General features: G+C 33.5%; 1 protein-coding gene across 1 annotated transcript; it reads left to right on the forward strand.

Moving 5' to 3' along the window:
- Window positions 1-1758: 1758 nt before the first annotated feature.
- Window positions 1759-10329, forward strand: LOC145676645 (nuclear cap-binding protein subunit 2-like). Its single transcript, XM_081747483.1, has 2 exons — window positions 1759-1928; window positions 9455-10329. The coding sequence occupies exons 1-2, from the start codon at window positions 1821-1823 to the stop codon at window positions 9566-9568; spliced, it is 222 nt and encodes a 73-aa protein (XP_081603609.1). The 5' UTR covers window positions 1759-1820; the 3' UTR covers window positions 9569-10329.
- The last annotated feature ends 1004 nt before the right edge of the window (window positions 10330-11333 follow it).

The following is an 11333-nucleotide window of genomic DNA, read 5'->3' on the forward strand; positions in this document are numbered from 1 at the left end:
AAGATCTGCAACATAAGTCACGATGAATACTACTCCCGGTTCACATGTTCTGGCTTGCACTTTCTACCAATTATTAGACTCACAGAGCAGCCCTTTAAACGTTTGCCCTTAGTACAAAGGTAATCTCACATTTTTTCGTGATGGAAAGAAAAAACTTTCGGTGGGCAGAGAGACCGCGGGAGAAGAGGAAATAAGGCAGAGCGTAAGCTCTGTCTATGCTGACGTACTCAACTCGAGTGAAGTAGGATGAATACAATAGTTTCGTTTCTCGCGCACACACAAAAGGATAACTCATGTGTATCAAAGACGAGACGAATCCACAGTAGAATTTCGAAACAGTTTGTTTGCGACGCTCATATTCAAATTATTTCTTGAACTGTATTTTAACTTGAATCACCACGAGTGAAAGCAAACGTGCAAAGCCATAGATTATGTAAGCGTTGTGTACTTGTGATTCGAAATTATAAAATAAATAGAGAATAGTCAATTGCCAAGTCATGTAGAGTAGGTTTAAGGTGGACAATACTCACGGGAGTCAGCAAATTCGATCCCTGGTAGACTTGCGGAGCTTCAAGTATATTTTAAAGCTTCCTTGTGCCTATATGGTTTGCAAACGCGTCTTCAGCATGGAATACTAGGGTTCGATTCTCGATAGGAACACGCGTGATTTAGTCTACGTTAGCAGTCGGTCTACGTCTTGGTGCTGGAAATCAATGGTCAAATGAATGACTATTTTGTTTAGAAATGATTGAATACATGTTTGTTTTGATGCATCATGAAAATATTAACGTGTTTCTATTTTAGAAGGAAGGAAATAAACATACCATAAACGAAGCTAGTTAACTTTTCACTATTACTTCGTGGGAGACCCTGATTCGATTCCTGGTAGAAGCTCATGTGATCTCCGGATCCCACGTTAAGCTGTAGGTCCACATCTCATATAGCCTCACTGCTGAAAGGGGCGCTAAATTAAAATAAACTCATATCAAATTCACTGTTACTTTTTATAGCAGTTTCAAATTACACTCCTATGTATGTATGTATATATATGTTATTGGGTATGTATGCGGATGATTTTTACAGAATCAATTGAGAGGGAGGCGCGGTGGCTCAGTGGTAGAATGTTCATCTCTGGTGCGATGAGTCCTGGTTTGATCCCTGCCCACGCGAATTTGTACTAATAATAGAATTCACTTTATATGTAGACCTGTAAACCTATAATCCTTATTATGATCATGTGAGCACGCCTTATAAGGTTGTACGTTCGTGCGTTACTACACATAACAACTCTTGAACAAAAGCGGATTGTTTATTCTATTTTATTTTTTAGAAGATAGGTATAGCGATTCTCTCTTCCGAGTTCGTTAATGTAGTCAATCCGTTAAAGTCTGCATGGGTAAGAGTGGCTTTAATATTGACTGTTATCTCGGCCAAACTCGTTAATGAAGTCAATCCGTTATCCTCATAGCTAATGGTGACTTTAATAGTGGCTATCATGTCGATCAAACTCGTTAATGAAGTCAATCCGTTATCTTCATGATTAACGGTGGCAAATAGTGGCTACCGTCTCGGCCGAACTTGTTAATGAATTCAATCCATTATCTTCATGGCTAATTGTGACTTTAATAGTGGCTATCACCTCGGCCGAATTCGTTAATTGAGTCAGTCCGTTAAAATCTTCACGGGTAACGGTAGTTATCCATCTCGTAATTCATTCATAAATGTACGCGTCACTTGATCGTCTTTATTGAGTGTAACAGAGTATATTCGTCCTTAACTTGAATGCCAGATATTATGTTCGTCACGATGCAGAAAATTCTATGAGATATATCAATGGAACAAGACTGGATGATAGAATCATTCGAACGGATTGGGAAGCAGGGTTTGTAGAAGGACGCCAGTACGGAAGAGGCAAGACTGGAGGACAAGTAAGTTTGATGTATGGATATGTGATTTGTAATAAGAAATTAAAACTTTTTTATATAAATAAGGAAAATGTAGCTGCTGATTTTTTTTTCCGTAATGTGTTGCGAGTTGATTTACAAATTAGTAAAGGGTGTTCAAAGTTAAGTATTATTTGTAATTTGCTAAATAAACGCCCTAAAGAATGGAAGCAAAAGTGATAACTTGAATATTGGAAAGAAAAGAACACATGTTCCGATTAACAGTGAAAGTTGATGTTCAGATAAGTCACTCCGTCTGGAAGTGGGGCAGGCAATTAGTCCTTTGTTAAAGTTTTGGATGACATTTGCGTTTAAGCGCACGTCAGTTGTTGTGGCAGAAGTAATAATTTTTTAATTCTTTAAGATTCTTTATGTGATCTGATGCCTTTAGATTTGTTCTACAGGATTTATAAGAACAGGGTGTCAATAATTCACAAACAACTCATTATCTTAAGAATAACATTATCATACTTAGCACAGTAATTGACGTGTGCTTAAGCGCAAATATCATTGAAAATTTTAACAAAAAGAGTGATTGCTTGCTAGTGGTGGATCTAGAAAGTAAAACGTGGGGGGTCAGCCAGAATCCACACTGTGATAGGCATATATCATGAATTTACTATAAAATTTTATAAATACAGTAATAGCTTAAATTATTTTTGTCATTCAGAAATCTGGGGGGACCTGGGTTCCCGACTCTGGCTAAATCCGCCACTGTTGCTTGCCGCAATTTTAGAAGAGGCCGCTTGTCTGACACCAACTTCCGTTGTTAACCGGAATATTCCAAGTCTTCACATTATTTTGTGCGTTTATTTAGCAAATTGAAAGTAACATTGAAATTTTGAACCCTATAGAATTCTTTAGTAACGCAGAAGTTGCTGGTAACTTAATAACGCCTTGGGTGGAAGGCGAAGCTATCGTCTAAAGCAATGATGACAAAATGGCGGTACGCGGACCGCTTCTGTTCCGAGAACAAATATAGAATTGTTTCCTTTCTTAACTCCATGTGTAACAGGAAGAGTATAACTGGTCATCATAATATAGCTGAATAAAGATTTTAACTCTGATAGTATTTTCTTTAACCTTTTAGTTACCAAGCCCATTCTCCAAGGTAAGACGGCTGGTAGTATCGGACCTAGCTTTTAGGAAAATGCAGATTTCTTAGAATTACTTTCAAATGTTCGTAGCTCATGCCCTTAACTGGCCTTAGGTACACTCATGTCCAAAATGATTGTCGCATATCTATAACTGTTCTTATAAGGATATAAATTGATAATGATTTTGCAGGATATTTTTAATATATGATATGTATAATCAGGTAATGTATATTTGTAGTAAATTTCATAGGAAAAGGATTACAAATACGAAAATTACAATGAGTAAAACAAAATGTTGCTAAATGGACAAGAAAGTTTTATTTTCGTTTTATTGTTCTTATTTACTGCTCTTTTTGCATGAAATTTACCACATAAATGTCTTTACCGATTATACACATACTAACATTATAAGAAATACCGGGTAAATTCGTTATCAAATTATATTCCTACAACAACATGTTTATAGACATGCGACAATAATTTTGGACATGAGTTTACATGAAACAAGAAGCAGAAGACGCAGATTTGGTGAATGGAAGATGATCTCAAAATATGGTTTTTATTTATTTCTGGCTTATTAATCAGCCATCATACGTCAAAACTATAAAATCATCAAATTGTAATAGCCCTAAATCAGTCGAGTACGCAGGAATTTATTTCGGGATTGGTACAAATTTATGAGGGTATTTTATATTAAAATTCCTATAATTGCCCCTAAAATTAGGCTAAATCTACACAAAAGTCGAAATTTCGAGGGAGGGGGGTTCGAACCCCCAGGACCAAGCTCTTGCTTACGTCTCTGCCCTAAATACATATAAAAGCTAACCTGAAGTATCGTGACTAATCGGATGATCGATAAATACCACTAAAATTCTAACAGTAATCACACAATTATTATCTTATTACATTTTAGTATTAGAATGTAATACATTGCTAAGCAATTTTGAGGCATTGCTAAGCAATTGCTAATAACATATACCTCCTCCATACACTAGTTTTGTATACTAATTTAGAAAAATCTTCTAAATTTTTTATCTTTCTCTGAATGTATACTTACTCTGGTGTTTATCCATATTCTTTTGATGGTAATGTGAAATGTGTTCAAAATTATTTCCATGTGGTTTGATTATAATGGTTTGAATGTTGGTCAACTTGAGAACTAAAGCTTTTTTTTTTTTTTTAAAAAAAAAAAAAAGTTACAATAAAGCTTTTAAAAAAATTACAATAACAAATGTAGAAGGCAGTAACAAGGGACATTGTATTCTTGAAGAAATTGTTAAAAAATGAACTTCTGTATTTCAACAATTGTAGCATCACTCAGATATCTGGATGGACTATACCAGGATAAACTCGAGTTCATATTTTTGGTAATCCGTTCTTTTTCATTTTAATTTTCTGTTGTTGTATGTTAAATAATGCTTGACATTTAACTTTTCTCATACCAATTATATTTCGAGTCATACTCGATTCATATGGACATTTGTTGACCGAATTGTACGGATATAAGCCGGAATGGTATACCGCTAGTAAATTAAAATCTCAAAGAATCATGTCAGGTGTAGAGATCTACTATATTGAAGTAATGCGCCAGTGTACACTCGTTCATTGTCGATACTGTACTAAGTGAATTGAATAAAATATATTTTAATAGTTAGTGTTTACATAAGCGAAGACAGCCAAAACTGAGAGATTCGAAAATTAAATTTACATTGGAAAGGAAAGAAAATAAAATCATTATCTTCTTGGATTTTTAATTTTTGTAGAATTGACAACAAATTCCAGACCAAAATTTAATTTCCAGAAACATTTAATAGAAGATTAAAAGAGCTCTTAAGGGGGTCCCGTGAGGAGAAAGAGGCTATTTCTGGACTATCGAAGCATTTGCAGAAAACTAAACATACAACACAGGATTTCAAGGTTCTACGAATGGCTAAAACACTTACTGAAAGGAATGTTTCATTATGACGAAAAATCCAGTATTAAATCCCGAAAATGGAAACTTAAATAAATATTGGAATGCCATCATCACAAATTTCAACAAAAATTAACCAGTTCAAGTGTTTCACATATCTTTATTGTATAAAAGATCTTTCCTAGTAAGATAGTGAATCGGCCCTTGATCGAAATTGGGTCGTTATTGACTCAAAATGTTAGTTTTGATCTAAAACCACCCTAAAAATACTTCGACTACCTACTCCCACCCCTTACCGAATTATCGTATCATACTTGCTCAAAATTTAATATTTTATAATTCTAGTGGGGGTGATCCAAATAATTTAAGTTTCACTCATTGTAGATTTGTATTTAGGTGTAAATGTGAACATTTTTTCAAAAAAATCGAATTTTTTAAAATTTTCCTTTATTTTTTTTGTGTTGAAAATTTCAAAAACTCTTTTAAAAAATAAAATAACTGAAGCGGACCCATCGTTGATTTTTTGTTCAAAAAGTTGTAATACTTTTAGGTGTAACGCATATCACTTGGTCTGAAAGTGATGGCAGCATTGTCAAAAAAAATATATATAATAAAAATAAAAATACAAATGAAAAAGAGTTTTTCCACAGTCTTGTAACTCATTTTAGGACCCTCAAGGTCAAAACTTCGAACGTTTCTGTGCCAGAGTTCACGATTTTCCTTTCTCTTTCGTCACTAATTTATTTAAAACAGGCTCTAAAGTTGAAAATTTTCCAATCAACAAAGACAGCGACAAAGATTGAATGAATTATCGCAAATTATGTGGTGTTTGGTTTTTGATTTGTCCCCATTATCAGACGATATTTATGTGTACTTTATTGCTTTGTATGTTAAAATAAATGAATATGTATAATAAATAATATATATAATGTGTGTATGTAATATGAAAACACATTGATATAGCTCTAATGCAAATATCGTTTTCTCTTGAATGTGCTTTTGTTTTCATTTTTCAACTCTTATACTTTATTTTTGTACATTAAAGCTTTAACTTCGTAATTCTTGAATTTATATTAAATGCATCCAAATTTCAAATTGGAAAAGCACAACTTCAATTGTATATAAAATAGATATCAAATTCATCTGTTAAAGAAGCATTATAATAAATAACCGGCAAACTTGGGAAAAATTGCAAAACGAGGTTCGGTACCTTAAAATATGTGACAAGGAACGTTTCAAAGTACTCTTTTTAAATATAAAGTTGGATTCAAAGTTTTGATATTGAGGGTCCTAAAATGGTCAAAAACTGTGAAAAAATTATTATTTTACAATGTTCCCATCACTTTCAGACCCTAAAAAATATATATGTTGCACATGAGGGTATTATATCATTTTGAACACAAAATGAGTAATGTCCCTTACTTTTTTTTTCTTTCTTTCTTCGGTTTTTTCATTCCATTTCTAATTGTGGATACATATGTGATAAATATACCGTTTATTCTAGCTTTGGAACGCCTTTGTCATAAATTAAAGTAAAATCTGACCAAGGCAAATCACTTTTAATAAAAAATAGTGTTACAGTTTCGGAAATGTATCATAAAATCTAAATGCCACAGCTTATATATCTCAGAAGATGGGAGGAGGTAATTTCTAACTAGTAAGAACGAATGAGATCCTTCCTTTCCATTTTTAACAACATTTAATTGTATACACATTTCGATTTTAATTATGAAACATGTTAACTTAGTTGGATACCTGTGCCTCTCCACGTATACTTTAACACTTGCGTGTTATCTTTCCTGCTCTAACCAAAATCTTTCTCCACAAATCATGGATATTCAGTCCACTATTCCAGTTCATAATTTTCTCTTCTCTTCATATCCATTCCGTTTCTTTCCATTTCCAAATAACGCTTCTTCTCTTCCCAGTCTATTTTGTGTCCTGTTTCTCTCACATGCTTATATACTGCGTTATTATTCCTCTGTAATCTAACGTAGTCCTTATATTTTTTAATCCTTTCTTCTAACTTTTCCTTGTTTCTCGTATATAACTTATTTCGCATTCTTTGCACCGAAGTCTATATACTATCCCTTCTTCACTTAAATCTGTTTCTCTTCTCTCCCTTTCCAATAAATCTAATATTCTCCTACCTACTCCCTTTTTGTGTATGTTCTTACTCCTACTTTCTTTAATAGCTTCTTCAGGACTTGTTTCTTCTTCTATACTTTCTGTTCCAAGCTTTCTTTTCTTGTTTTTCTTCTCTCTTTCTTTTCCTTTTTTCTTCTTTCTTGCTCTCTTTCTTAGACTTTGCTCTACTGTATCCGTTCTACACTAATAAACTATGGAACATCTCTATCTTCACTGTCTATCATTTCTATCCTTTTTCCATATTTCTAATAAAATTCCTTTTAGTCCTTTTATCTACCTTATGTGACAATACGCACTTACTGAGCATTCTTTCCTGTATCACGTTGTTTTGAATTTCCCTTCTATTGTTATATTCAAATATTTGATTTTATCGTCTTCTAGTTCCACCTCTAGACTTATACCTTTTTCTTTGAACATTTTAATTATCAGTTTGAACATTTTAATTTTCATCTATTCTCACTCCCATAACAATGGGGCTAAACTTGGACTTAAAGGACATCCGGGGTGTCACTATTCATTTCAGCCGCTCAGTAAGCAATAAATTCGACATTAATATAAATTCTTATCGACTTTTTTTTTTACATATCATTCTTCTCACTCCCACCTTTAGGAGTGCTACTGCTGTCTTACCTCACAGTATATTCTTCCAGACTGTAAACCGTATATGTACCAAGTTTGGTTGAAATTGCTCCAGGCGTTCCACAGTTATACAGATACACATATATTCTCCCCTCTATCTCTCTCCCTCTCTCTCTTACACACACACATACATATTTTTTCTTGTAGCAACTGATCCTTCAAAGAAAAGTTTCTTAAAATAATAGTAATAATTTTTCAGCTTGCTTTTTATTTTAGCTTCCATCGTAATAACAAAAGATGCGACGATGCAATATGCCTTTAAAAAAAGAAAAGAAAAAGAAAAAGATATATATGAGCAACGCCATGTGCATTACACCTGTCAACTCTCGGACCAGATAGTATGCCCTTTCTTGCCTAACTTGGGCTTAAATGTCATCGCGTCTTTCACCAATCAGCGTAACGGGTCTGGAAACTATTGATTCCACAGGAATCTAGGTTATTTTAGACATCTTATTTTCACCCCATGCCAATAGGGAGTACTCTTAACTTCCATTCATGTTTAAGTCGTTATCCTCACAATATTTCGATCCTCTCTGAAATCATCCTCAAGCGCAGACGTGATGCTAGCCGAAATCTAGTTTTCATTACATTATTATATCACTTCAAAACCTGTAAATGGAAAAAACTGCATCAAATGTTCCAAGGTGCACCACTATTTTTAATCACCACTCCTGAGTTGTTGTGAAAACAAGCTATTGCCGAGAATAATCCTAGAAAGGCTCGAAATATTGTGAGGATAATGACTTAAATACAAATGGAAGTTAGGAGTACAAGGTAAGATTTTGAGTTTTAAACTGTGTACTCAAGAGCACAGTTTATTAACTATAAATAGAAGATTGTGTTTTCTTAAGATTATTTGTAAAACCACAAAAAAACAATTTTTATTTAAACAATGAAAGTTCATGAAAAGCCTTACAAATTGTTAGGTTAATAACAACTTCGGAGTAACGATTATTAGCAGTCAGCCATTTTATTGCTGTAGAATATCAAATCTTCGTATCTGGTTATTTTATCCTAATATTGTTCCAGATTATTTTTACATAACTAAATTAATTAACATTATCTATCCCTTTAAGTTTAACATTCTGCAGGTCTCGGTGGGTACAGGGCCTTTCCAACGAATTCTTTTCATTCCTCATGGTAATAGGTATGCATCTCCCATAAGGGAAGCTAACGAACCGCGGTTTCCTTCTCTCTGGCATAGCAAGCCTGTAGAAAATTAATCAAATTCCTTTCAAACCTGTGCGAAAATTCCATTTTCGTTGTTTTCCCAATAAGCGTATTTATAACTACAAATATATATGTGGGAGCTTGGTGAGTGAGTGGTAAAGTGTTCACTGAGCTCCTGGTGGACAATAACTGGTCCATCAGTTTTATCAAAATTCTCCAATTTCCTTCCACATTCTCATTCCAGCAATACTTTCATAATTACTCACTTTCAATAATCTTTCGTCCCCTTTACCCTAGAGGGCATAATCATAGGAGGTAAAACTAAAGAGAAATATTCCGTACATATATTTATAACAATTAAAACCAAAAGAGAAAAAGAAAGTAAAGTTCCTATGTGCAAGATTTTTCTAAATCTATCAATCGTGGCTATCGTACGAAAAAAAAAAAAAAAAAAAAAGCTTTTCATTTGTAAGAGGAACAATTGTTAATAACTTCGCTGTTAAAGGAAAGAAATAATTAACCTTTCGTAAATGTGTTTATTTCAGGTGCGCGATGAATATCGAACAGACTATGATGGTGGAAGAGATGGTTATGGCAAGATAATCCAACAGAAAACCGGTAAAGTGGCCACAGGTAGCAGCACGGTTTTCTCAAGATGATGATAAGTGCGAAATAAGACCATGAAGAACAGAAAACTGTGTACTTTATGAATGTTCAAAGTAGTATCTGGTGAATCATGATTGTGATATTTTCATTTCATTCATCCATTTCTTGTGTGGCAACTTGAAGTATGGATTACGAGAGACAAGTAGACTTTTTGATTGGTTTCAATAGTCGTATACGTTCTTTTCTTTTTTTTTTTTCTATATTTTTTTGTGTTTGAAAGGGATAGTGGTGGTACTTTAAGATCGAAACTATTTATATGGACAGTTGCAGACGAAAGAAAGAAGTCTTACTTCGAACGAAAAATTGATTTTGTAAAAGTGAATATTAAATAGATGTGAATACTTTTTCTTTTTCAAAATTAGTAAAATTCATAAGGTCTCAGCTATAAGTAAAATTATTATTGACATGTAAGTAAAATATTGTAATTTATCTTCTTTAAGAATATGTGGGCAAATTGTTCAAATTTCTGTTCAAAATATTCAAATAATATTCTGCGATAAACCAAACTGATAATTATTTCAATGGAAATTTTCGATTATTTATAAAGAATAGCTTTTTTAGTGCCTTTCACATACTACTAGTTTCATATTAAAATTTCTAGCTAAATTCAGGCGTTGTATTCCAACTGAGTTCGGTGCTTTTACATTTAAGGTAAGTTATGATGTGTATATGAATATCTGTAATGATATTTTGATCAGCCTATTGCTTAAAGGTTTCCATTTCTACATGAAATAAAGGTTTCTTGCATACTTTATCTTACGATGTTTTCTTCATTTTGTTGTAAGTAGAGAAAGGTAATTTATTTAGTTTATTTGTCTTCTATTTTTGTGAATGTCATATACTGAAGTAAATAAGCAGGTCGTGTATAGTAATATTGTATGTATATCTTACATAAAACTTGCTCGATAATATAATATTGTTTCTATATACACACATCACTTTCAAAACTGCCAAACGCAGTGATTATTTCAGGGGTGGCCTGGGAGAGTTTCCTCTCCGGAACCAGTGACGAAGAGCACGATTGTTACCAGTATTTTTCAATACTTTTCGCCCCTAGTATATTGAAATTTCCCTCTGGAAAAAAAATGAAATTATCACTGGCCAAACGTAAGGAGATGGATAAATAACCGATACTGTAGTATTTTGAGTTTTCATTTCCTACAGTACTAGTGTTAGGGAATAATACTTGTAGAGCCCAAATAAAATGCTCATACACCTGGGAAGTCGGGAACTGGGGTTTCATTTTCCGTCAATTCAATAGATAGCTGTTTGATTTTGGAAACCATTAGTACAGGTTTACTATAGGTGATATATCAGATTCCTTTCAAAGTATTACATATACAAAGGTTTGATGTATGAAAAGAAGCGAAAGCTTTCCGAGTTAATTAAACACTAAGGATGTTCTGTGTATTGCCCCGTTGGTCACGTGAAACTGGTAGTCGAGTCTAGACCATACATTTTGAGCATTCACTTGTTAATGTAACTGTCTTCACAGTAACATTCCCTGAGCTTTACTAGTGTTGTTGGCAAAGAAGGTATTTACTCGTGGTCCTTAACGTACTCCTGAAGGAAGTTGGAGAGCGTTGGGTGAAGAAACCTGATTCGTCATGTGAACATAGGTTATAAAACAACCTTGTATCCAATAATGAATAATTATTCTTTATATAATTTCTTCCCTCTGTGGAACCGTGCGTTGCTGGGATGAAGAGCATTCTTTTCAATCATTTGTAAACTAGTTCCCTAAACTCTTACCAGTGT

The sequence above is a fragment of the Thermobia domestica genome, unplaced genomic scaffold (genome assembly GCF_964235325.1).
Source record: "Thermobia domestica unplaced genomic scaffold, izTheDome1.hap1.1 HAP1_SCAFFOLD_262, whole genome shotgun sequence".
NCBI lineage: Eukaryota > Metazoa > Arthropoda > Insecta > Zygentoma > Lepismatidae > Thermobia > Thermobia domestica.

What these genes read in the sequence shown, in the direction of transcription:
- LOC145676645 (XM_081747483.1), top strand. Translation starts at nt 1,821, where the DNA reads ATGAGATATATCAATGGAACAAGACTGGATGATAGAATCATTCGAACG. An exon ending in GAGGCAAGACTGGAGGACAA is followed by an intron (nt 1,929 to 9,454) that starts GTAAGTTTGATG and finishes TGTTTATTTCAG; the next exon opens with GTGCGCGATGAATATCGAAC.